This window comes from Falco rusticolus, chromosome 2 (genome assembly GCF_015220075.1).
Source record: "Falco rusticolus isolate bFalRus1 chromosome 2, bFalRus1.pri, whole genome shotgun sequence".
In the NCBI taxonomy this organism is placed as follows: Eukaryota; Metazoa; Chordata; class Aves; order Falconiformes; family Falconidae; genus Falco; species Falco rusticolus.
In genome coordinates this window covers 23439969-23467760 of record NC_051188.1, presented here as the reverse complement: position 1 = coordinate 23467760, position 27792 = coordinate 23439969, and the positions used below count along the sequence as shown (strand labels likewise).

The window sequence follows — 27792 nt, the reverse complement described above, 5'->3', positions numbered from 1 at the left end:
CGCTGCGAAGTTTCAAAACGTTACACCGCTGTCCCTCGCCCCGACACGTTCCTGCCATGGCGGTGCTGGACGTGCCCGGCTCTGGGCAAGCCTGAGAGACCGGACAACCAGTTTTGGGAGAGGCCTGAGCAAAGCGGCGAGCATCGGTGAGCTGGCAAGGGGAGCGGGCAGCCCTCCGCAGGGGTGAAACAGTGACTGCTCAGCGGCTCCGCACTCGCGGATGCGCCTCCGCCGCAGGAGCCGCCGCTGGCACACACTGCCACCCCGGCACCGCACCGCACCGCAGGCATCCCCCGGCGCTCCGGGAGGCGTTGCGGACGACCGGCTTGCAGATAACATGATTAATGAAAGGGCACTCTGTTATTTAAATTGCAACGTAGGGAAGTGATGTGAATGTCTGTGGTGAAGAACAGGAGAGAGACTGGAGGACAGAGGATGTTACCAACGGTTGCACAAGACGGCCTTGGGAGAGGGAATAAGACCACATGGGTCAAGCTGGGGCATAAAATAATCTCAAGGAGAACCAAATGATTAATGGACCAAACAGAGAATTACTTGAACTATGCGGGACCTGTCCTCTTCAGCACACCAACAGATCCACCCTCGAGCAAAGAGAGCCCCCTACTAACAAATCCCCACCCCCCACCCCCCACCCCCCAACATGCGCAGTGAGACTAAAGACCACTGCACCTTTAAATGGAGACAAGGCTCGTGAGAACCAAGGAGGGTTAATTGTGACTGAACGTAATCGCAAACGAGTTTTCAAAGTGTACGAAGTGTTTTGCTGTGTGAAGAGGTGTGCTGGCCCTGTGGATTTGCCACCCGGCTCCCACGCCCGCGCAGACACGCAGTAGATGGCACCTCGGCCGCGTGTGTGGCTGATGCGTCGCCGGGCGGGCAGTGCGCTCCGGCTGTGACAGCAGTTTCTGCCCCCCAGGAGGGACAAGCCTTGCCCGGGCCGCTTTGCCGTCCTGACGGGGAGCGGGGACCGAAGGGGACCCCAGCGCGCACCGACCCGTCTGAGAGGGGGCTCCGCCGAGTTCCGCCCCCGCGGCCGGGCCGGAGGGACACGGCGGTGCCGCGCCAGCCCGGCGGGGTGGCAGCTCAGGAGCTCGCCGCATGGGCTCCTCGGTGAGTGGAAAAAATCCGTTCTGATCTGCTCCTGGTCTGGGCTTCAGGTTTGCTCCCTCTGCATAAGTCGCCCTATCCCGGGGATCGCATACTTCTGTATGTAGAGGTTTGAGAAGGGAAACTACATTACCTTCTGTTTGCTGAATACACAAAGTCCTGGTTAAAGAAAATTTCCTAGGAAATAATAGGGGTTCTGGTTCCTCCCTCGAGATACCCCTTTGCACTCCTTTAGGATGCATCCTGAAGAACTGGAACTATTTTGCTGGGAATCCCTTAACTAAGAGAAAATTACACAGATACCGTAATCAATGGTGGCCAAAGTACAAGCTGGTTGATGGCAAGAAATGGCCAGAAAATGGGACTTTGAATTATAATAAAATTGCAGTTAACGCTTTTCCGTGAAAGAGTGGGTAAATGGGATGAAGTACCATATGTTGATTTGTTCTTTGCCTTCCATGATAATCAGGAAATGAGAAAGGAATGTAAGCTGTCAGACTATGATCTGAACCGTATCTATGCATTGGCTGAAAGTGGACTAAAGAAGACTCAGAGGTGCTGTTCAGCTTGTGATACTCCCAGTATCCCTGATAAACTCACAGGGGTGTATTACGGGCAATGAGGAGTAGGAGGACATGCAGTAGCTGGTACCACCAATTAGATGAGAAGAGGCTGGTAGCAATTCCCACAAACACTCTCCTCAAATGGAAGAGCAAAATTTCTCACCCATTTCAGGAAGAACTGGGGCTCAGCACCTGATGATACAGGCACCACTCCGGCAGGCAGCGGGAGTTGAACGTTTGCCGGTGTTTGTACATGTCCCATTTACCAGCTCAGACCTATTAAATTGGAAACAATCAATAGGATTGTATAGAAATAATTCAGATAAAATGTATCAGTTAGGGGAATCAATTGTGCTGTCCTATCTGGAGTGACATGCAAACAGTTAAACACACTTTTTACTCCAGAAGAAAAGCAATTGGTTTTGCCAAAAGCCAAACAAGAGAATCAAAGGCAAAATGGTAATGATGATCCTGCCAGATCTATGCCTAAAACTGATCCAGAATGGGACCCAAATTCTAGTGCTGGGAGGTGAATGAACAAATCAGAAATTGTATCAGAAATTGAGTTTATATGGTATACAGCATAGGGTCCCGAAATCAAAGAATCTGTCAAAGTTACAAGAAGCTAGACAAGGAAATTATAAGAATCCCTCAGCATTTTACAAGAGATTGTGTGAGGCAGCTAGAAAGTGGACTGATTTAGATCCTGAAGATTAAACTAACAGAATGTTTAATATGTTGTTTATTGGACAATTGTCTTCAGATATAAGAAAAAAGTTACAGAAAATAGGAGTAGAAGGAATAACCCTCAATTGATAGAAATAGCCTATAAAGTATATAACAACTGAGATGAAGCAGAGAAAAAAAGAAAAGAAAAAAGATTAAAAGGTCACAAAATGCAGGCTAACTTGTTAGCTGCCATGATTGCTGAGAATTTAATGAGAGATAAGGGAAGAGGTGGAGGATGATATCAAGGAAATATCCAGGCTAGATGTAGAAACCGGGATTGGAATTCTGCATCAGTTTTAGAAAGTTCCATAGGGCCAAATCAATGTGCCTATGCCTACTGTAAAGAAGATGGACACTGGAAAAAAACAGTGCCCAAAAAGAACAGTTCCTCAAGGGGGAAAGACCCCTGAAGCTGATCTGATTATGCTGGGGGCTTCAGATTTAAACTGAAGGGGACTGTGGGAAAATACTAAATTTTCCCCAGCTGATCCCCTGGTTCTAGTTCAGCTGGGGAATGAAACTATTGATTTCTTGGTGGCTACAGGAGCCACATATTCAGTTATAGCTAGTTTTAAAGGTCCTTTAAGTAATAGCTATATGCTGATTGTGGGGTCATGGGAAAGTGAGCTTTGAAACCATTTTTAAAACCAATGGAATGCAAAATTGGAAGTAAAACTGTAACTCACAGATTTCTCTATATACCAGATTGTCCCTTACCCCTCTTAGGGCGAGATCTGTTGTGTAAATTAAGAGCACAAATAACTTTCTCTGATGATGACAATACAGCTACACCTGTCAAAGGTAACAGCTTGGAAGACTCAAATTTGTTTATTAATGGAGAAAAAACGGAGAGATACAAACATCCCAGAGGAAATTTCAGATGCTGTAATACCCACCGTATGAGCAACCAACAGACTTGGAAGAGCAAAGAACCCAGTACTGGTGAAGACTGAATTAAAACCTGGAGAGCAACCGGTAAGAAAAAAGCAATATCCTATTAAGTTAGAGGCTTATTTGGGTTTAGAACCACTATTAAATTATTTTATTCAATATGGACTATTGAAGGAGTGTCAATCTGAATATAATACCCTGATCTTACCAGTTAAGAAACCTTGGACTCAAGAATACCAACTGGTACAAGATTTGATGTACCTCCTGTCTTCCAAACATATCACCTTTACCTAATAACAATGTCTATTTTACAGTATTGGATTTGAAAGGTGCTTTCTTTTGAATGCTCCTGGAGGAGAAGAGTCAAAAACTTTTTGTGTTTGAATGGGAAAATCCAACTGCATGACGAAAATTTCAGCTGTGCTGGACTGTTACCCAGGGGATTCAAGAATACCCCTACTTTGTTTTGTAATTTATTGGCTGAATAATTGGAAGATTGGCAAGGTAAGAATTCTTCAATTAGCTTGCTTTGGTATGTAGATGATATTCTACTGGGAGCCACAATGAAACTGGAATGTCAAGAGGTCACCATTAGCTTACTGAATTTCTTGGGACTTGCTGCATGCCAAGTATCACAGAAAGAAGCACAAATTGCTCAGTTAACTCTAGAATGTCTGGGTTTCGAGATTTCTCAGGACAAGAGAACACTGGGAGCAGAAAGAAAAGAGGTGATATGCTGGGTAGCCCCTCTGAAATCAAAGAAAGAATTAAGATGCAAAACTTCTGAATTGTACCAGAACTGAAAATGGATGGTAGACAACAGCCACCAAACATATTATAGTTGCTGCTCCATTAATGAGGGAATTAATAAAGAAAACTCATGAAGAAACCCATAAGAAAACAAGTGGAGGTAAAAAGTGAGTTCCATGTATAGTGAAATAATGTCATCCTCACTGTAGGAACTTATGCCACACAACCTGAAGTCTGTGATTTGGATCTTTTATAGTCTAAATCCTGACTGGAAACATTTTAACTGCCACATCATCGTCATCAATCATCATCATCATCATCATCATCATCATCACACTCACTTGTAGAGAAATTACCACAGCCATTTCTCTGAGCTGACCATTAGAACTACAGTATTGAGATCAACATGTCTCACTATCACAAGGAAAATAAAACCCTGTCATTCCTTCTTTTGTTATACTTTTAAAATGAAGCACTCATCTTCAGTCACTTTGCTAATAATGGTAGATTTGCTGTTTGCATGTGGTGATAAATTTAACCCAGAAATTTGCTAGCAAGGTCTATGCACCACTTTAGTACCACTTAAGCACTAAATAGGAAGATAAAATATTTAAGTGGAACTTAAATTAAGCAGAAGCCATGCGTTGTCCTTTCTGGCAAGGGTGAATTGGGCCCCCAGAAGCTGATTTTACTTGCAACACAGCACTGATAAGGGATAAGGACATGATGGGGCAGCTACTGGGCTCCTTGGTTAGCTTAGGTCCTTTTGGAGAAAGTGCACCTAAACTCATTCAGTTGAGATTAAGCCGCATCTTGCAGGTCATTAAGGTGGAAAAGACCCAAGCTAAGAAAAAAAAAGGAAAAAGGAAATCGCTGTAAAGAGCAGTTCCTCAGTTGAATGCACAAAAAGCAGAGAATGAGGAAAGGAGAATTCAGGAGAGGTCTCTGTGGTGGGAGCATGCTCCAGGCTGGAGGTAGGTTACTATGTGTAGGACTTCAAATACACACTTGAAGGCATCAATGCCTATGGCATTAAGGATATAGAAATGGAAATTAGCATAACTGAGACAGGAGCAAAAAGCTCAGCAAAGCAGGTACATCATGGGAGAGGATGATGTCAACACCCAAATTCTATGAGAACTGACACTTTAAACAGTAGGTTCTGATAAAGGTTTTAAATTATCAACTCTTTTTTTTTTAATTCTAAAATGCTAGGGTCAACTGCCTTATTTCAGTGGCATGTGTCACTTGGATCAGATACTGAAAGGAATAATACATTAAAAGAAGTGTCAAACACAACAAAACACCAAAGGCAGATAGATCCATGCCAGTGCAGACTGCTGCCTTTGTACACCAAAAGTGTTGATGTTTTTAGATGACTCCTACAATTAATGGAGCTACTCAAAGATCAGTCCTTAGGGCAAATTATGTTCACTTATGACCCTGGTCAAAAATTAGGGGAGTTGTAATGAGGTGCTGGGATGTACTATCCATCAAGGGGGTAGTCAAACACCATGCCTGTCAAGCTGGATGACATTTAGGGCTATAGTAGTAGGGCTATGAGAAGAAACATGAAATACTGGGAAGTTCAAGGTCACAATCATAGGGACAAATAACAGGAATTTAAAGTAGAAGATGGAGACATCAGCTGGAAATAACAGCAAAAAATTTTGCTTATACAATCACCAGATGACCATTCTTAGTCTGCGGTACAGCCTGAATAAAGTAAATACAACTTTAGGCTGCAGGAAAGACTAAGAGGGAAGTTGAAATGCTTTATGGAAAGCCCCAAAGAGATCTCACCTGGAACCTCACATTTTTGGTCACCCATGTTTTGAGGCTATGAGTTCTGACCCATAGAATATATAGCCTATACCACTGGAGGGATGCAATGTAAGTACACATCTGCTTCTGCCTAAGAAAACAACAGTAAAATTGATTAATGACAGCTTTCTATAAATACATTAGGGAGGAGAACACTAGGAGAGGAAGAAATACTTCAAGGTGAAAAAACGTATTTACACGAGAATAAAAGGATGTGAACTTAGATGTACCTAAGTCTTTTGGTCACAAATAGTAGCACACAAGCACAACTTAACAGGGTATGTTTTACAAGGTACTGAGTCCTCCAGTATTTATTGACGACAGTGGAAACACAATGTAGTAAACACCTCATAAGGTGAGGCTCCTGGGTAATTAAAGCTCAAGGAAGACATCTGTATTTTCTTAAATGTCCCAGGGGAGTTGCTCAGTCTATAAACAACCCATTCTAATGGTGAAGAAGCACCATGGGCAGTAATTTTTTCCTACAGTGACAGAATCAATGCTCTCCTCCATGGTGGGCATAATACCATTCCTACTTACTGTCCAAGCAAATCCAATATTTTACATCTATCTGAACTAAATTGGAAGAGGTAGGGTTTAGCTCGCCATTTTTTATAATTTACTAAGGTCCTCAAATGGAGCATACTATTCTCTTTAACTCTGTAATGGTCTTTATGTATTAGCGCATAGATTCTGTTATGTAGAAGATAAACAATAAATCATTTCATTGGGATTCTAAACATATATTCTAACATATATAAGCAATTCTGGATTCTTAACCATTAGTATCTGTATTTCCCTATTTTATGAAGGTTGGCTACCCTTCCGGAGAGACATAGCGCTTTCCCTGGATCTTCACAGTGCTGGTCTGCAAAGGTTTGGCAAATGCAAAGATGGAGATCCATGGAGGAAGACAGGAGAATGAAAACAATAGCCAAAGTCTAGGGAAAGCTCTGGGAGATACAGGTAGTAACACTGTACATTGTGTGTCACTGTGCTAGAGGATCCTTAAGTGAACTGTGCATTATTTATCCTTTATGAAACACTGAAAATGCTTGGTGAGGGGCGTAACATGCAAACTATGCCAAACAAATACTTGACTTAAGCTGAATAGAGAACAGCCTGAGGGGAAGAGCAGCTAGAAGTAGTACAGGGAACCTCAAGGGACACAAATTTGTTTGCAAGAGGACTGCCAACTCTGGGAATAAATTGATAGGAGAGTATCAGTGGTTATGGCAATAAACATAGGAAACTAGGAGAAAGCTGAAAGAGACAGTGGTTAGAAGTGAGGACCAAGCAGACTGAAGATAGCACCATAGGGATATGGAGAGAGATAATGGGGAGAGAAGGCTGAAGTGGGGCATACCACAAGCTGAAAAACAACTTTACCCGGTAAAAAAACCAAAGCATGGATTCAAAGAAAAGATGGAACAGAGAAGAAAGGAAAAAGTGTTCTGAAGATGGTGTTTCAGAGGACAAAGGGCTATGCAATGGAGTAGGGAGACAAGGAACAGGAGACTGCAGGAATGAAGAGATAAGGAGAGGCGTGAAGGTCAGATTCAGATGACCTGGTGCATAACCAAAACACCGTAACTTCGGTCACGTCTCAGCTCTAGAGGGTGACGGACAAGTCAGGCTATCAGCAGCTGCCGCCTCCTGGCATTCTCTGCGGTCAAGAGTGAGAGGTGACTGTGATACCGACATTAAGCACCTCCAAGGATGACGTGAGGAGAAGCCTGGTTGGCAGCATTCAGCAAGGGCCAGGTTTTTGTCTAAGCCAGTGCCGAGATAGGTAGAACCAAGCTATTCCAGTAATCTATTTTGAACAGGAGGCTCAGAAGATGATTGAATGGCATGCCACGAATTGCCATTCATGACAAAGATGGGAGAGCAAGGCAGGGAGAAGGGACAACCAGCACTGCCTGTGTGATTATCGCTACCTATTTCTCCGCACATACTCTTTTCAAACACTGTTACTTATAGTTTGTGTGACAGAATGTGCAGGTGGATTTCCACAGAATTTTGATATCAACAAGAGAGAAGTTGAGTACACTGTCAGAATTGCAGACAACTAGGGAGAATGAATTTATTTTTCAATAAGCCAAGCATGGGCCTCAAAGCCTGCAATCCATTGATAGATCTATTATCAATATTGTAACTTTTCAGTTCTGCAAGTAGCGTAATTTGGAAACATTCTCAACTAGTTCCAAAATCTCTTTCCAAGATTTGCTTATTGGAAATGCTACTGACGTTGTATTTCTCTGAGTGCCTGAAACCAATAAGGATGAGTGCTGCTGTCAAAGGAGGGGATTTCATCCTCTCCTCTCCCGGTCACTTGTTTTGTCCCTGTTTCCTTCTTTATGGTCACACAAGTGTTTGGGCACTGAATCAGATCTGGGTTAAAACTAAACCAAAGTGGAAGTGATGAATCTGGGGAGAGACAACCTTCCTAGTGCAGGGCCAGCTTGCCTGTGCCAAATGCATTTGTGGAGTTCACGTGGCAGCCTCCACACTCTGCTGCCAGCTGGGAGAAGAGTCCTGTCCCAAGCCCCTGAAGCCCTAATCTTGTCAGACTGAAAACCACAGTGGCCCAAAGAAATAAGTAAAACAATTACATTCACTATTACATCTTATCTTCCTTGCTGGAGGTGCATTACAAAAGTTCTCTGAAGCAGCTCTGCTGTTAGTAACATGCTTGTCTCCACATTGGTCTTCAGACATTCACATGTAATACATTATTTTCATGTTGGGTCTGTTCTTTTTGTTCTTACCTAACTTAAAATAAAAAATGAAAATGTAATATAGTGATGTGGGCATTTCTGAAGATATGAGCAGTCAGTCATGAGTTTCAGCTAGATGATTCAGCTAGAGGTGAAGGTCATGCCAGATGCCCCTGGAATGGCAATTTCCCTCGGATTTACAGTAAGATTTCACATTTTTTGTATTACTCAGTACCATGAGGTTTTAATGATCCTCAGGCAACTTATATGGAAGCACACATTTTTAGATATAGTTTTTCAATTACACAATTACAGTATTGTATATCTGGATGAATAGAATGTTTACTCTAGAATTCAACAATCACGGGCTACATGCTCTCTGTTTCTCAAGTGAAAGAGTCCAACAAGCTGACTCCATTTTTAATTCAATTCTCATATGAAAAGAATGTGAGGGTCTAAACAGAATTTCTTCGGTCTTTTGTTATTTCTGCTAGTGTAGCCTTACTTTTTTGTGTCAGTAACTTGTAAGGCCATGGATTAAAATGCGCCAGAGAAGAATGCTTTATTACTATGTTTTCTAGTTCTTGATGTCTGGAATGGTACAAAGTAAGCATTTGCAGCAGATTCCAAATTAACTAGCTCTTGCTGACACAGAATTCATTTCCTCATATGAAACATCACTTATGCACCAAGATCACAAGGAACTAAAACAAATGCATGTTTTCGCTGAACTCCTCACCTGCCTTTTACCCAGGAACACATCCCCTGCAGGGCTATTTATAAATTCCAAACCTCTGAGTAGCTGGAAGCAGATGGCCATTTTCTTAAATCAGTTTCGCAAAGAAATGCTCCCTTCTTCCCCCAACAAACAGGGAATCTCCTCTCTTCCACTTCTGAGTTATTCTGGCCCAAAGCCAATGACAACTTCAAGCTGCTGTATTTTGAGGCCAAGCAGACCAAGTGACAAGCGCTGACATCCTGCAACAGCCATGTCAGTGGCAAAAAATTCCAGCAGCCTCACATGGACCAAGGTTTTCCTATCAAGAAGATTCCCAGTGCTCTGCTGACAGGAATAGCACATACTCATATTAATGAGTATCGAATCTATCAGTTGTGGTCTTGGGTCATTTTTATACAAAGAAAACCTAACTCAGATGATTTTTAGAACTCATTTAAAAAATGCATCCATTATACTGATTTCTCTATCTTCAGCATTTGTGTAGTTAGAGCTGGCTTTAAGAAGACATCATAATAAACAGTTCTCAAATAATTATATTAAAACTATAACCTTCTGAAATTATTTATTTAATGTGTGAGAAGTGATTGCAGGAAGCAGCATTTGAATTAGATCTCGGGTGACGGCAACGAGAGGGAATTCCAGGAGACTGCAGCTGAAATAAAACTCTTAGAGTTTATTTCTGGAACCGGATAGCTCAGACATGAAGGGGAGGTAGGTGAGAGATGGGCTGTGTTTTGGGTATGTGATTCAAAAGTGTAGCTACATGCCTTTGGGTGGCTATGAGAACACAGAAAGAATATGAAGTGGATATACTTTCCACCTGAAAGGATAGCAAAAATAAATGTCAGAGTCATTGGAACACAATAATTACCATGTGGATATGTCTATGAGTAATGGACCATCTAATCAAGATCCTGCATCTAGCAGTGCTTATTGGCAGAAACTTCAGAAGAAGGTGCAAGACCTGCATTAGACAGTATGATTAAAAGCTGTTCTGCATGGATATTTCATGTTAAAATCTATCTGAAGAAGGCTTCTGACTTTAAAATAGGTGTCTCCCCTCTAACACCTATTGCACCACTAAATGTTACACGTCCAGATATTCTTGTTGCCAACAGATCTTTGTAGAATTTAAGGACAAAGGGATGATTCAATCAAATAACATTACTTTTGTATCACCGGACATTATATTTTATGCTGTTACTGTTCTGTAACTGTATTTGATGAAAGCATTCCCTCTGAAAAGGCAGCTGGTGGTGAACTGCAGATGTGAAGATGTGGAACTGCTTCCTTTTCTCACAGTGGTTTGTTCTAATAACCGATCATCTCTCCTGCTAGAAGTCTGTGCTTCCTTTGCATGTTGAAGGTGCAAAGCTTCTACTTCCAGCCAGTGGTTTCTGCTAAACTTTCCTCTGCTGGAGGAAAGAGCCTTCTGGTACACAGCAGTACCTGCTTATGGTGATTCTTCTGCTCTGGACTCAAGCCACTTTGTCCTTTTTCACAAATATCAGTTATTAGTCTCTCACAGCAAAGGATTTTTCCAGTCCTTACAGTTGCCTATTGCTCTTATCGGTTTCCTCCCCACTTTCATTGTTTCCTGAAGAAGTCTGGGCACTAATGCTAATGTCATATTCTATCATCAGTCTCCCCAGTGCTGAATGTGCACGTGTTACCACCCTCTTACTTCTACTTGATGCATCTCTGCTTATTCACCCAAGCATCTTGACAGTTTTTCGTAACATGTATTCACAGCAGGAGCTCACATTGATTTGCTCTGACACCAGAAACACTAATTACTCCTGGAGTTACTCCTTTCCAGCTGATGCCCTCACCACAGTTTTGTAGGCATGACCTGTATTCTGCATTTAGATTTATTCATTAACTTCCAGTTGCATTACAACATACTCTGTTTGAATGGGCTCAGCTCACTTCATGATCCAAATCTGGTCTAAATACCCTCTTGGAGCCAGGCTCTCTATGTGGTTAGTGTCAGCCAGTTATGGGATGGCTGCAGGGAAGGGTTGAAGGCACAGAGGCAAGTCAGGATTGTACTGAAAGACAGCTCAAGCCAGAGCGGGTTTCAGCCTGGCTTTGCTGCATCTATCACTCATTGAAAATGAATCAGTGCGAATGTGAGCAGGTTGGTTTTATATGCTTAAAAATGTACGCAGCTCACAGTCCACAAATCAAATATACAGCTACCTACTTGCTAAAATCTGTAACCACAATCCACATGGAATACAATGGGGGTATGAAATTGCATCTGCAAAGTTGAAGATCAATTCAGAACTTCACTAACAAAGAAAGCGCTCCTTTTCTGTCAGCATGTGTATACGAGAGGTTTTTGCAGATGTGGCACACAGTCTTGAAAGGCTTAAAGGTGGGAATTGTGGTCGTAGGCTATCTGTATTTTCCAGCCTTGTTTTGCACTGGAGCAACTTTACATTTGCCAGTAATTTTCAACAACCGGGAAAGTTTCACTATATTGATGCATCTCTTCTGTGCATCAGCTCAGAATGCATCTGCTGATGGATCTACACAAGAAGACTTATGATATTTACACTGTCACCCCCTGGGAACTGCTGCAGTAATTTTGGAGAGACAGTTATATCAGCAGAACTTTCTAGCTTAGGAACATGCAGTGGTGAGGGAACACAGTAAATAATCTTCTGAAGTCTTTCTGCAAATGACATTTAAAGATGTCTTTGGGGCAAGGGAGAGAAGACAGATTTTTTTTTTTTTTTAATGCACCTAAAACTCAGTAACTTCTGGTACTTCATTTTAAGTAAAGGTAGGTGAAATGCTGTTTTATGTGCAACAGAAGATATTCCAAGACTATGGGAAAGAAGTTCAAACATTATAGTCATATGCATGGCACTCACACAAGTATATGGCACATACTCAACTGTTCTATGCTTATTTCTAAATTAATACTTGTAATTATTTAGGCAGTGCTTTCAGTATGTTATGCTTCTTTGCAATGTGTTTGTTTTTAAAAATACCAGTTACCAAAAGGTGAAAGAAAAAAGTCAGGCCAAAGATCTGGAAGCTTGTGCCACATCTAGAGGTGATCTCTGTTTCTGTACAGTCAGAGCAGAAAGAAACCCTGAAATCTTTTTCATTTGCAATATGGATCCCACTGGAAATGCAGAGAGCAATGGACAACATCCAGTCCCTCCTGAACATTTCCCTCCCGCTTTCCAGGACAGAACTATCAGGTATCTCTTTCCTCAGCCTGCAAGTTACCTGTGGGTTGTTGTTGCTGCAGCATGGTCAGAGAGCCTCTCCAGAGGGTTGGGGTCTTTGCCTCCTGCCTGAAGTCCTGTCTTGGTGCTTATCTCCTGCCTGGAGTTAAATGTGGGGCAGCTTAAAGGAGGCAGCTCAACATTACACATATTTTTTCAAGAAGCTCCACAGCCACGTACAGAAATACAGCCAACTTCAGCTGCTGGAGGGATTACTACCTAAATATTTAAGTGGCTTGTGGTCAGTCCAATACCCTGAGCTAAGGCTTGGCCTGAGCAAGACAATTATGCCAGGTACAGGAAGAATGTCCCATGTGCCAGGTGATGCAGTACTCCAGGTTAAGGGAAAAAATAGTTTTCTCTGCTCTTGGGGAAGTTGAGCTCCTGCATGGAAAGAAGAGTTGTGAGACCAAAAGGGGCCTCCTGCAGCACACAGTCAAGCGCCTGGGGCACTAGACCTCAGATACATAAAGGCATCTCAAGCACAGCCCCAGGAAAAGGCCAAGTTCAGGCACCTCTCTGGTAAGTGGTGGTGAACCCCAGTGCTCTCCAGTCAGCACACTGGAGGTGCCAGGGCTTCTTGTATGATCTGTGAGTAGACACTCCCCGTATGTCTCCTGAGGGGAAGCATCCCTCTGGGTCTGTCCATTGTAGACCAAACATGGGTACTCTGTGACAGGCCAGACCCTCTTCACCTGACACCTGTACCGTGCCCACGGCTGCTGGACTGAACCCCACACTGAGCCCCTTGCTCTGACTGGCACAGGAGGTCCATTGCAGAGCAAAGACCTCCGGTTTGCTTTCTAACATCTGTTCATCTCTAGCTCAAAGGTAAGAAACACTTCGTTAAGGACTAAGTTTTACTCATGTCACATTAAAGATTTCTCGGACTTCTGGGCAATGAAGGGTGTAGAGAATAAGTCTTATGAGGAGCAGCTGAGGGAACATTGTTTAGCCTGGAGACAAGGAGGCTGAGAGGAGACCTTATCGCTCCTTACAACTACCTGTGTAGCAAGGTGGGCGTTGGTTACCTCTCCCAAGTAACAAGGGATAGGACAAGAGGAAATGGCCTTAAGTTGCTCCAGGGGAGGTTTAGATTGGATATGAGGAAAAATTTCTTCACTGAAAGGATTGTCAAGGGCTGGAACCAGCTGCCCAGGGAAGCTGTGGAGCCACCATCCCTGGAGGCATTTAAAAGATGTGGAGATGTGGTGCTCAGGGACATGGTTTAGTTGTGGACTTGGCAGTGTTAGGTTAATGGTTGGACTTGATGATTTTAAAGGTCTTTTCCAACCTAAACAATTCTGTGTTTCTATTCAGCCTACCTATATACATATATATGTCAAGAAAGGTATCTTAGCTTTCCTTTACAACACTTAGTGATCATCTCCTGTTAGCCTAATGGACAAGATACTGATGTTTATATTTGTGATAAATGTATTCCATTTCAGTTTTACTTCAACCTCCTTACTTTGGCAGTAGCATTCAATATATAGAGTTACACAACATCCTTTTTATGTGTCTCCAAACAGAATTCTCTAGACTATATATACCAAGGTCCCTTTTCTCAGTGTACTAAGCAAAAAATCCCCCAAAACCAAACAAAAAAACCACAAAAAAATGGAAGAAATGTAGCTTATTTTTTCCCTACAGAAGAAATCAGAGTGAGATAATAAGAATATCTGTGCAGCCTGTGTGCCTTGGAGGCTGCTATCAGCCCAGCGGTGCTGCTGAGGACACATATTGTTGCTCATTTCTGCAGCAGCCCAGACTCATGTGCTGCACCACAGGAAACACTGCCAAGGGCAGGTAGGGTGAACTTGTGTGGGATGCAAAATACTTATCACACCCTTTTGGTGTAAATGAACACGAACAGGTGGAATATACCTGTTTGCAGAAGCGAAACTACTCACTGGGCTCTCTTCTACAGCTCATACAGAGCTGTGCACACAACCGTTGCTGTCTCTGCACGTCTCAATGTATGTGACTTCTTGCCTGCCCTCCCTATTGCACTTAGCTGACACATTGGCAAGGACACCACACTGTCTTGTCCTTCTCCAGTGGTGCCCGTCACTGTGACCCTGTCAGTAACTCCAGGCCCTGCGATGCTCCAGCCCTGTCCCCCTGTATGTTTACTGAAAACACTTGTCTCCCCAGAGGATGAGGCAGCAGAACAGAATGTATGCTTGTGGGCATGCGGGTGTATGTATCCCTGTACACAAACATGTGACTAACCTCCCAACATAAACTCCTGAATAAACTAGAGATATGCTAATCTCCAAGTCTCAGTGACTTGACTCTCGAATTTTAATCAGGCTATTGCCTATTTAGATGCTACGTGCTCCAGGACTGGAACATCATCTTCATACCATCTGCAAAATGTCTAGCACTCTGTTGGGATAACTGTGGAATAATAAAAATGTTAATGTACAAAATTCTAATGAGATTGTTACATAGAGCTTAAATATTAACTAAAAGGAATACCTTAAGTCAGCCAAGTGCTTTCTGTTTTTAACATACCCAGTTCAATCTAGACAATTTCTTTTTGTTCCTTGTTCTGTGTAAGTAAACACAACAAACTAATGTTACTTAAATGGATTTCATTGCACTGGCAAATAAAAAGATAAACATTGGGTTTTTTTTTCAAGTAAGGTTAGCTTTTATGATTGGTGCTAGCTAAAACCAAATCAAGGCAATTATACACCAAGCCTACTATTTCTGCAATTAAAAAGCTGGCATGTAGCTGGTTTGACGGACATTTAGCATTGGCCAACCTTTGTTAAGGATAATAAATCATTCATTTTACTAGGCTGTAAAAGCAGTAAGATCCCTTAAATAAACTTAATTTCTACTGCACTGATCATTATTGCCAATATTATTATGATGCCTATATACGTCATTACTGGGCACGTCTATATTAATGAAGCTGTGCCACTTTGCCCTGGGGGTAATATAAAACCACCAAACAAAAGTATTAGTGCCAGTGGTCTAAAAATACAGGCAGGGAGAAGGTAGGGGAGACCACAGGTGTGTATCCGAGGGCAGGAAAGCCACTGGGATATTACAACAGGCATCTCCAGGTGACGCTGCAGCAACAGAATGAGCTATCAGGTGATGCCTGAGGTTGGCCAGATGGGAGAGAGGGCCATGGATTTGCCAGAGGGACAAGTTATGGAAAGTAACCACCAGCATATAAATATGTGTCATGTAACTCGGTGGTCGCTGCTTCTTCTGGGGGAGGTAACTTGGCATTTGCTCTCTCTCTAGGTTGTGACCTCCCTGAGATTTTTGTTCAAAAATTTGGTCTTGAAACTACTTCTGAAGATTATCTGTGAATTGAAGCACGGTGTCCCGTTCTATAGCAGACAGATCTGGTCCCATCATACTGAATGACAGTGAAATCTTCTGAATATGTGCGTAAAACAAGAGCTGCAGTGCGGTTTCTCTCTGAAGGGAGGCTCAGCTTTTTGAGTCCCAAAGAAAGGATGGGATCCCTCCTACCTGGACACACCAGGGCTTGTCCGCCCCGTTGCTAACAAAAGTTACAGATTCTTTATTTGCTCCCTTTTAGTGAAAACTGTCCAGCCTCACCAAATCCCCTGAAAGGTATCAATAAAATTTCACTTGTGAGATATTTCTGTTCTTTCATGGAAGCAGAAAAATTCTTCAGTCTCTGGTGTGATTAACGCTTTCATATATGAATCTTGCACCTATTGATCTACAATAAATTGCGAAGTCTTTGTTCTGTTACATTCTTACTAGAAATCTTGGTAGAGTATCTGTGGAGGGCAACCAATGAACCAATCAAAGAGAAAAAAAAAAAAGGGAGATTGATGTGAGGAAGTTGCCTTTGCAGTATGTGTCCAGCAGTAGCTGCTGTACTGCACTGCTTAACGTGTCTGTGGACTCTGTTTAAATTCTGTAGCTACCTTGCTGGTGTTGAAGCTGTCTGACAGAAATATAGAATTGTCTAGGTTGGAAAAGACCTTTAAGATCATCGAGTCCAACCATTAACCCAGCACTGGTAAGTCCACCATTAAACCATGTCCCTAAGCACCACATCTCCACGTCTTTTAAATGCCTCCAGGGATGGTGGCTCCACAGCCTCCCTGGGCAGCTGGTTCTAGTCCTTGACAACCCTTTTGCTGAATACATTTTTCCTAATATCCAATCTAAACCTCTCCTGTTATTCACAGTTGGAGTTTCTTCTGATGAAACAAAGTTTCATGGAAAAATGCAGGCACCCTGAATCCAAAATATATCCTTCAGAAAATTTAGGTATTGAAAGATTGAAGCTATGGCTCAACAAACCCTACCGAGATCCATACTAGATTTCCTTGGATGGTCAATGTGATGCTTTCAGGGTTTTCCCCTGAAACATAACCCCATTAAGCACAAGCACCCCTGGACAACCGACGGGGCCAGAACTGAGTGGCTGTAGTGCCAAGACCAAGCAGGATAGAGACCCTCATATTGTCCTCTGGCTGGAGAGAACATATAATAGAGTTCCCAAGCTCCTTGTTGCAGAAAAAAAGGCCAAACCTAACAAGAGGTTAGAAAGTGAAGTTACTCAGCAACTCATGGTGTCCATGTAACCTGAGAATGGCATGACCATCGCTTCTTGCAAAGAATTTAACTAAAACCAGATCTTTCAGTTTAAAGTGGAAAAGCAATTCTGATTCTTAGAAAATGAAATCTTGCCTAACTTTGAAAGAGGTATTTAAAATGCATGAGATTTAGAAGAGGGACACATTCCCACTGACTCCTTTGCTGAACTTAAGGAATGGCATGAAAACACTGAGATTCAGGTTTTGCTGTGTCCCCTGCATGAGCAAAGGCCACAACACCACTGAAACCTGAAACAGACATCACCACTTTTCACACAACTTCCAAAGCATTGCCAAATCCCTCAAGCCCACCAGAAGCCAAATACCCTGCCTGGCTGCCATCATCACAGGAGCCACTTTGGACCCTTCTGCTTTTTTCCTTTGAATGCAGTATAAAATCAAGGCTGCCAAAGTCAGTTGCTTACATGGAGAAACAAAAGAGAAAATAAACTCACCTTTACTTGATGCTTGGCACACAGCCTAAATGTATTTCCCTTCAAGGACAACATATAAATAAAGAGATCTTTAATTTTTAATGGACATTTAAAACCTCTTCAAGAGGAGCATTACAATGCCTGGAGCTATTTCTTTTTTATCCTGAAATTTGAAATATTAATGTGTAACTAACAAAACTCTTCTCAAACCGAGTTACAAACATACTATAACTTGGCGTGTGTGTGTGTGTGTTTCAAAACAAGGCCATGTAACTACCCCAGCACCTCCCATGGAAGCATGTCCTTCTACCCCCCAAATCCAAAATTTGCACTATTTGTCACAGCAGTGTCTGTGAGAATGCCAGAGGAAAGGGAGAGAAGCCAGGGTTCCCTGCACTTTCTTCCTCCTCTCTTGCAGGGACTGAAGCAGAGCAGGCCATGCTGTATGGGGGTAGTGTAGGGTATCTGCAAAAATCTAATGTTTGCTGCCAGTCTGGCTGCAAAGCTGGCAAGAGACCCTTCTGGTCTGCCCCCAGCTGACGCTGCCCCAGGACACCTGTATTGATTAGTAAAACCCTCTATGTAGTGATGTGATAGCAGCATTTCGTGTCTTACCTAAATGGACCCTTCTGAGTACGAGATGCCGGAGGACAGTGCTGTGTATTGGATGGTATCATGACCTGTAAAGTAAAACACTGCAGGTGCAACCAGGTGCAGAAATCAAAACCAGTGACAGTCTCTAGAGCTGCCTAGCATGAGTTATTGTTCCAAAAGAGGAGATCAGGCAGGAACACTGGACAGCTTTCTTCCTTGGCCCAGCACCACCTTTAGCAGTGGCTCTGTGAAACAGCCCCGTTTCAGCTGCAGCTTGGTGCACGCTGCCTGTGCTGCTGTTCACAGGTTCCTGCTCACTTGTCTCCCTGTCTCCCCCTGCCTTCAGAGCTATTGGGTTATTTTCATGAGAATTAGTCTGGCATTACCATGAACCCATCCCCAAAGTGCTGGCAGTGGTGTGCCACAGCCAGCCATGCCAGACAAAGCCAGGCAGCACCTGCTCCACTGGCATAAACAGATTCAGAGAGGGCTTGTCCTCTGACACTGCAAAGGAAACAGAAACTATGGGGAGAGAATAAAAAATATCTACTAACATCTCACAAGTGGAGTCCCCCAAACATTCCTTTTTACTACTTTTCCACTGTGCAGTCCCAAGTGGCCAATTGCCGGATGAAGATAGTTAGCCCATGGTTAACACCATTTATGTATATACATGTGTGTGTGTGTGTATACATACGTATTTTTTTACTTGTCCTACTTGTAATCATACTCAACTGAAAACATGTACAATTAGGATGTTTGCAGCATCTCTTCTTGACACAGAAGGAATAAGCAGCCTTTTTACTAAGCAATTAGTTCTTTACCTACCATTTCCCCAGCTATGCTCCCACCTCAATATGCTCAAATATCAACCTGTAATGTTTCCTCCGAAAACCCTTCTGCAGAGTTTTCGTGCCTGCTCTGCAGCCTCAGGATTTCAAGCAAGGAGAGGTGTTTGCTGCTGCTCTTTTCCTGCCCTTCCAAATGCCTTTACTCCTGCTGCTCACTGCCTGCTTCCCAGTGCGGGGTGGTGGGGTGGGTGGGGGTGGTGGGGGTGAGTGGCTCGCTCCCACTCCTTGCCCTGCAGAACAGGGTCTAAGAAAACCACCCTTATCAGAGACAGGGTCGGCCCAGCAAGTTTCTGCCTCCTCTTTTTATTGCTTTCCTGATTCTTCTCTCTAACTCATGAGGCACAAGCCTGGAGCAGGGATACCCAGCCAGACCTGGGAAGGGGTTGCATCTCAGAGGCAGAGGTTATTTAATTGCCCCATTTGCAGTGAGGAAGTAGTTTGTGCAAGTGAGTCCACATCACAGAGCAAAATCCTACCATGGGACCTGGGCTACCCAGGAGCACACAGCTGAAATGTACAGAGTGGGATACTTCACTGCCTGGTCCTACTCCCACCTCACACACTGCCCACCTCAGGAGCCCTCAGTGGGGAATTTCCTTCTGTTTTCTTGCAATACCCAATATCCGCATCATCATCTCCGCTTCAGCCAGTTCACACCCCCATGCCCCTTCGATGGGTGTGCGGTTGCATCCACAACCCAGCAGCAGCACAGTGAAGCGGTGCAGTACACAGGTGGATGGATGTCTGCTCCGTGGGGCAGATCCATCACACAGCTACAGCACAAGGTAGTGCACAGCACTCCCACTTTGCCCAGTGAATACGCGTATCAGTACTCATTCCTGAATTTGTTTATCTTTTTCATTCATTATATAGCCCAAGGCCTTATTTATTACCCATGCTATCCTCTGCACTGACAGCAGTGCTGATTTTCCTCACAGGCTGTTCTTTTGTCATCTCAACCCCAATACTGCAGTGCATCAGAAATAATAATTTTTTTCCTCTGTGGCCTCCTAATGTGATGGCAGTTCCCTGGCATCCCTGTCTAACAGATAGGCATTGAGTCACAGGGAAATTAAAAACATTCCTTAGATCCTGTGCTAGAAGAGACGTGGGTTTTGCTGGCAGACCCGAAGTGCACAGTGCAGTGAGTATCTGGCTCTGAAGCCACAGCAGCAGAGCGCTGAGCACCAAGAGGTGCTGCGCCAGTGGAAAATGAGGGACACACCCTGGCACAGAAGTGGTGAGACTGGATGAAATGATCTTCCTATAGGCCCTGTGTAGCATCCTTTGGTAAAATGCAGTTACCCAGATGATGAGGAGGGGAAAGATATTCAGCTGCTTTAAGGTTTCTATTCCTACAGCACCTTATCTTCTCACTGCCTGTCATTTAGCATCCATAGCAAGTAAGCAGGGGACCCACAGAAGGCAACTTCCTTCAGTTTACAAACCCTGATCCACTCCTTGGGCAGAGTGACCATGAATAAGTGTCCCATGAATCCCATAGCAGCTGCATTATAGAGCCTTCACTGTAATGCTTGCAAGTAAAGGAGCACCTCCCAATTCTTACTGCACTGTTTTACTGTAACTGGTTGCCCCCAGTACCAAATCTTGTGCATTTCTACTTAAAAAGCAGTTTAGAAAGCCTTAAATGACGACAAAGTTTCTTTCTAATTTTTTTCTCTCAAGTAAACAATGTTTTGCTTGTCTCGCAATAAAATGTTTTTGACTCATATCCCTAAACTGTCAGGGTCTGATGAGTCCAAAATGGTTTTTTTCCAGGATACAGAATGAAAAGGTTGAGTTGTTCTGACTGCTGTGGTCTCCAGGAGGAGCAAAGAAAAGACTGAACTTGCTCAATACAGGAAATCTAGCCAAGCTGTAATAATGACAACGGAGAAGAGGAGTGGCATTTTTCTAAGAGCTATTCTTGGGCCAAATTCTAATATATTTTGCAAATGTTGGGAAAGTAGTACCCGTGAAAGCCAGGAGGTCAGCCTTTCTGATGAGTGGTGGCTTCTTACCACTGTGCCACCACCAGGCACAAACAATAGATACATTTCTCCTAAACTAATTCTCAGAGACAGCTGTGGAAATAAACCATTTTCAGCTCAGTCTGAGATGAGCACTTGAAATGTTAGCCCAAATTACTGTTTCCGAGCCACCGGTGGGAGGTGCCAAGTGACTTGTAACTAGAGCAACCAATTCTGCCTCTAACACAAGAAGTCATTAGTATTTGGACAAGGTAGTAACGTGACACTTCACAGACCAGAAACATTGCTTTGAAGAATACACAAAAAGCAGACACATATCTCAGTTATTTGAATGGGGGTAAAGGTTCTTCTTGTCCATCCCAGATTTTCCAGTACACTGCTATAGGTGTTTACTTGTCTGGAAGATGTGTATTGTATACCCACCCAAAAGTAACTCACACTCAGGTGTAGAGACAAACACACACACACTGGTTACTGGTGATGCGTCTTTCCCAGTGTCAGTAGATACAAACTCTTGGGATGCTGTCAGGTACTAGGGTGCTGACCCAACTCTTGTCCAGGACATCTGTGTGGCTGCCCCATTCCCAGCTATCTGGTTGCACCCACACGCTAGGACCTGTCCAGTGCAGTTTTTCCTGTGATGAAAACTGCAGCACAAGGCTGTGCTGCAAGTCTGGAAACCCCTCTATGCCCAAGCAGAGTACCGGACAGACTACCACAGCATAACCCTTTCCCTTGCCTCCTCCCACGCTTGGGGTCTGCAGCTCAGAAGGGATCCCTACCCCTCACGTGCCCTGTGGCTCTGGAGTCCTCATTTGAAATTTCAGAGGCAGAACTTATTAACAGGACACCAACAGTCCTGCCGTTTGGGCATGCTGGAGGGGCAGAAAGGCATTATTAGTCCCGTTTCCAGGGCCTTGGTGCAGTTTGCCCACCAAAGCCCTCAGCACAAACACTTGTGCTCTGAGCGTACTGGAGATAGGAACGTGGATTCTTTTTCTCCCTATTTGTGTCCAGAAGGATTTACCCTGCAGGGTCTGTCAGTTCGGGCTGCTCTCCTTTAGATGGCACCGTTACCATTTCCAAGAGGGACTGCTGCTGGCCACTTTGCTGAACAGGGGTGAAACCGGGCCAGGACTGTCATTATTATCGGGCTAACAAGCCAGAGCTGCTCAGGAGTGACCCAGGTCAGGGGGAGCCGTTCGTGATATTTGTTCTAAAAAGTCTTCATAGTATCATCTTCACGGTATCACTCCAGCTCCCACCAGTCAGTTGTTCAGTTTGGAGTATACGTCACAGCACAAGGGTTGTATTGACACACTGAACATCCAACATTAGGGACAAATTCAATCTGCTCCTTTTCAGAATAAGTCTAAAGTGGTTCCCAAATTCAATAGGAGTCATGCGTGCATATCTGAGGGTCTCAAATAATCCATCTGCTAATTAAATAATAATTAAAAGCCATGCTGTCCACATGCGCTGCAATCATTACCTTTCATAATTATCTAAATGTGTAAGTCAGAACCACTGCTTTAATTTTTTTTTGTCCACTGCCTCAGCCATCACTTGCTTTGATTTCCTAGGCTTTTCACCAAGATAGAAAATTGGTTTAGCTGGCATTTAATGGGTCTGTGTTAAGTACCACTACATGTTGTGAACTCCTTGACGCCTATTAAATGAATCTTGACTATTAAGAGCATTTTCAACTGAGAAAAAGACACGATTCCAGGATAACATTCAGCAGTGGTCTGGAACAGCAATTAAACAAACCCCAAAAAACCCAAAGAAAATGGTCATGCAACCTTAAGGTTGCCACAGCAAGTGCTTAAAATTAGAAAGCACTCAAAGAAACTGTGGGTGTGGGCCAACACTGTTTACTACATATTGACACGCTCTTTCTTCAGCTAAACACATCTGTTGGACCACTTGCATTGGTGCTTTTCCCAGCTTTGGAGAGAGAACAGAAACCGTGTGAACAAGACGAGAGCCACGGGCACAGGGAGACTCCTACCTGTGTGCAAAACACTGGTCCTTGGGTCACTTTTAAGACTCAGCCCAGTCCTCACTGCCTGGGAGCACATTTTCCAACAGAATTCAACTCCAATTCAGATAAAAATCTATGTTTTGGGCATTATTTTGATGTGGTGTAAGGACAGAGAGACACATACTAAAATCAGGCTATGCGTGGTTATCAGCCCAAAGAGGCTCCCCAGCAGCAAAGTAGGATTGGGTCCTCTGCTAAGCTGAGCAGAACTGCCAGTTGGACAACTCAGCCTCAAACTTCTCTGGAATAAGTCCCCACCTTTTTCCTGAATGAGTATTATTCCCTTGCCAAACTGCAGTTCTACTCAGACCTCAACCATTCTGCCTGCAGGCTTCCCAGAAACAAACATTAAGTATTTTTTTTGTAATGGGGAAAGTTTCTTTTTTCATGCTGCCCTTTTTTCATGCAAAGCCAGCCAATGCAATTTTGCTCAAGCTTTCAAACACTAATGCCATCTCAGAAAATGTCTACAGATTGTATTTTTGAATGACTCAAAAAACGTGGAAGCCTGTGTCTATGTTGCAAGACAACAGACTGCCCAATTACACAATTGCTTGAATACTCCCAGATCATCCCATCACATGTAGGCTCTCAATTTAAGCATTGGATTTAAAAGTGTAGCAGCTTTAGGCCTCCCTGAAGGCCACAGTACAGGCAAGTACCTCAGGCAGACATTCAGATCTTTGGTGCTGAAAACATCTTCTGGAAGTGCTCACCTGCCTCCATTCACTAAAAATGGAGCCTAAGCAATCATACTCTTTAATGTAGGTACCACACCTAAGTGACTAATGGATAATTGCTGGGCTCATGCTGACTGTGCAGCTCATCGCCCAGAGAAGCCAGGGGTATCTTTGCCTGGGAGAGGTCCATATCACATGGCTCCCAGCAGCGAGCGGCAAGATGCAAGCGTCTTGCACTGCACTGAATGATGATGTGCACATATATATACTCCAGGGTGACCAAGCAAGCCCAAAAGAAACTGACACTCAGGCTGAATACAGGCAAATGAGCCCAGCAGTGGATCTGACAAAAATTACATCTAATCCTGCCCAAGCCTCAAGGTGCTTAAATTCCATAAGTATATTTGTTATTTTTTACCTCCAAGACCCTCAGGCATTCAGAGGAGTATTACTGCAACCCCTCAGCTGGCCTGATGGTGCAGAGGAGCTTGAAACATAAGGCACAGCTATGCCCAGCCAGGACGTTAATAAAGTCCCCTGAGGTGTTCGTTTAGTAGGCATTCTCAGGACAGATCTAACACACACCAACTAGATGAGAGTCATCTGAAAGCTCAGCTGCAGCAGCTGTTCTCATTTAAAACACATCCAGAGGAGATGAAGGAGGTATGCCCAAGCTTCCAGAATTCCTTCAGCAAATTGTGAATGAGGCATGAGATGAAATATCTCTCCCCAGTGGACAACACATAGACAAAGCCGAGCATACACTGCTCTGCCCCTTTTTGTTTCCCTCTGCTTTAATAAAGGACACTCCACAGTCAGCTCAAATAATAATAAAAAAAACAACCAAAAGGGGGAAAAAAAAAAAGCTTTACAAATGCCCATCAAGCCCAGAAATGTCAAGACTATAGAAAAATGGAGGGGGACACCCCCCCCCCCCCAATAAGGTATTTAAAATATTTAGTACATAATAAAGATTTCCTTTTTTTAAAGTTCACTGAAGCTCCCCCTAGCAAGATCAGCTCCTACTTAGGGAAAAGTGTGAACTATGGTTATTTGTTCAAAGGTAACCTTTCCCACTAATATACAAAAATAACTGAATAAAGTATTCCAGAATTTGTAAAGACTGTTTGAATCTGTGCTTTGTTTTTTGTTGGGTTTTTTCATCCCATTTAATACTGAAAGTTTACTCTTGCCTCTTCCAAAAGTAGCTAAACAAGCAATCAAGGATATTCCCCAAACCTTGGGTCCTACTGCTTGTGACTGCCTGTTTTACAAAGCAGTTGGAACACCAGCTTAACCTGGGATGGTACAAAATACATGGGCATGAGGTGAACCAGGTCTGGGCATTAGAGCCCAGCCAGATCAGTAAACGGCTTTTGAAACAAGCAATACCTACAAGTCCTTCATGGTTGTCTTAAAATGTACTCATTTTGTCTCAGGTTTAGTGATTAAATAAACTTCTCTAATTGGCAACATTTTCTTTAATGTTCTCTATACCTGCTGAATGTAATCTCCTAAATGCTGAGATAATGTTATTCTAATGTTTTCAGGAACTGGCACCTCTGTAACAGGGACACTGACTGATCTGTGGTGAACAGCAGGAGTAGATAAGTGAGAAAGCAAATCTCTTCCTTCATCCAACACCTTTGGTTGACTAAATGCATGGATTGTTTTTGCATTTGTTCACAACTGTCTCAGTTACACTTTCCATTCCAGCTGTAGCAGTCAGGGACTGGTACTTCTAAGTTTGTGCATCTGCTTTACTCCTAAAAACATCCTGAAACCTCTCCATGACAAATACTTCAGTCACAATTCTTCCTCTTCCAAGTTCCTGAACTTTGATTTTCAAATACATGGCATCAAATTATTATTCCCTCATCATAGTAATTGTTGCAAAGAAATTACACGCTTTGCTCCCAAGAACAAAGTGTCAACAACTGTGGAATAAATCTGGGCAAGTGGCTGGTGTAAAGGCAAAGTATCTCTCCAATGGTAGAAAGTACCCATTGCACTTACCTGCCTGAAAAAGTGCTGTGTTGTTATAGCAAAGACATCAAAGCCACAGCTGGCCCTTTTAAGCTCATCTTGAATATTGCTTAATTGCCGGGACTGCTCATCACACTTTTCCTTCAATCTCTGAATTAATTGCTTTTCAGCATCTCGACTCTCTCCTGGTTTGGGGGAGAATCCATTCTTTGGGGTGGCTGGCCTTTGCTTGGGATGTCCTACAAAGCAGAGAAGAAAAGACCATCAGGGTCCCTTTATATGTATGGACATGACCTTTCTGTGTTTCTAAGGCCCTTGGAACTCATCCCTATAAAAGAAAAAAAGGTCTCTAGCATTCACACACATCTGTAATGACTTTCAAGAAAAGCGAGAGCACAGTCCAATACGTTTCCATAGGGGCCAAAGCTCAAACCTTTGTAACAGTCATCTCACCTCAGGCTCTGAGCCTGAAGGTCTGCTATGAGTTGGGGAGAGCTCTCCTAAGAACGTCTTACTGAGAAATGAGGTTGTTAGAGGAAGGTTCCCTCTCACCTATGCTAGACATCTACAAGAACAGAGGTTTGCATCTTGATGTGTAATGCTGGACTCCCTTGAATAGCAGTGAGAGAAATGGGCGCTTCCAGACTGAGATTCAGCTTATCCTGTTGTGGATGTGGAAAACAGTAGGATGATGTTTAGACTCTACACAATTTCTTTGGCCACCTGAACCCCAAGCTTGGTGACTCGACAGAGGTGCCAGACTGCCTTTGTAGATTTCGTTTTGCCTCCAAATAGGACAATGTGGGACTGGAGTTGTCTTTCCCTGAATGCAAACATAGCATGGGTTGCTTGCTATTGGGATTCACTGTTTGTTTTTATCAGCAATACTGCAGTCTATCTTGCCAGTTCCCCTTGCTCTCCCCTTTATAACACTTCTAAAGTTGCAGCACAAAACAGATATGCATAGAAATGCCACCAGGTGCCACATAATGTTGACTGTTACAGCATTGACTGCGTGGCTGCTCTCTCTGCACCATCGGTCACACCAGGAGCACTGTATGATTTGCCTGCAGAAATGGGTCCAGAATGACTCTGGCTCCTCTGACATGCTCCAAGTTGGATTGAAGCAAGTCTGATCCTGTATAAAGATGTGAAACCACTAGTGTAGCTTGTGTTCAGGGTATCAGTTCAAACACAGTGTCATATTCACATGAATGGCTCAAGAATTAAAGTTCACTTATGATAAGCCACTTCAGGGAAGTGAGGCTTTTATCCTAATTTAATTTTATATCCTGCTTGAGTCAGCTATTCATTTCTCTGGATATACTCAGTTAGGAGGATGAAGCAAGAAAGGGTGGTGTTCTGGTAGTGTCACGTTGATCAAGCCACTGTTTGGACAAGCTGTTTTGTCTTTATCTTCTTAGCTTCCTGAAAACTCTCCTCTGCAAACATTTATGGTCAGCAGCGCAACACATTTGATTTACTGATTCTTTTTGCTATGCTTAGTCTCCCCTCAGCTGTTGCTTTTTAGCTCATTCCTGAATACTGTCCAGGAATCTCTGGTTCACTTTTTGAGCTCCTCCTGCTAGTATCAAGCTTTTAGCCTAGGAGCTAGAAAGAAAGGGGGAGAAAACAGTCAGACACCTTGCTCCCATGTGTTACTAGAAATGGTGGACATTGGTCTGGATACAGATAAAAAATGAACATTTCTGTGCTAGCAGAGAGGGTTGGGTATGGAAGAATCTGAAAAAATCTAAAAAAAAATAATAATAGTATCTTGTAGTCTTATAGTCTTGTAGTACACAGTTCCTGCAAAACAATACAGAAACCATGTCTCCAACTAGTTCTCAGCAATGAATGTAACAGAGCACAGTTTTCCGCTGTGGATACTACCTACCCCTTTCCTAAAAACCAGAAGAATCCTTCCACAGAGAAGCATCTAATGGTATGACTTAGAACCAATTTATGAAGTAGAGCATTGTCCCAGAGGTAATTTTGTTAGATGCGCTTTAGATA

The 27792-nt window shown here is 43.2% G+C and overlaps 1 protein-coding gene across 1 annotated transcript in view; it reads right to left on the bottom strand.

Annotated features, from left to right (window-relative positions):
• The window catches only part of MTUS2 (microtubule associated scaffold protein 2), a 315607-nt gene that overhangs the window by 36634 nt on the left and 251181 nt on the right, over positions 1-27792 (bottom strand). The window contains exon 8 of the mRNA XM_037378188.1: positions 25807-26015. Within this exon, the coding sequence (XP_037234085.1) occupies positions 25807-26015 (209 nt within the window). The remainder of the gene's footprint in view (positions 1-25806; positions 26016-27792) is intronic.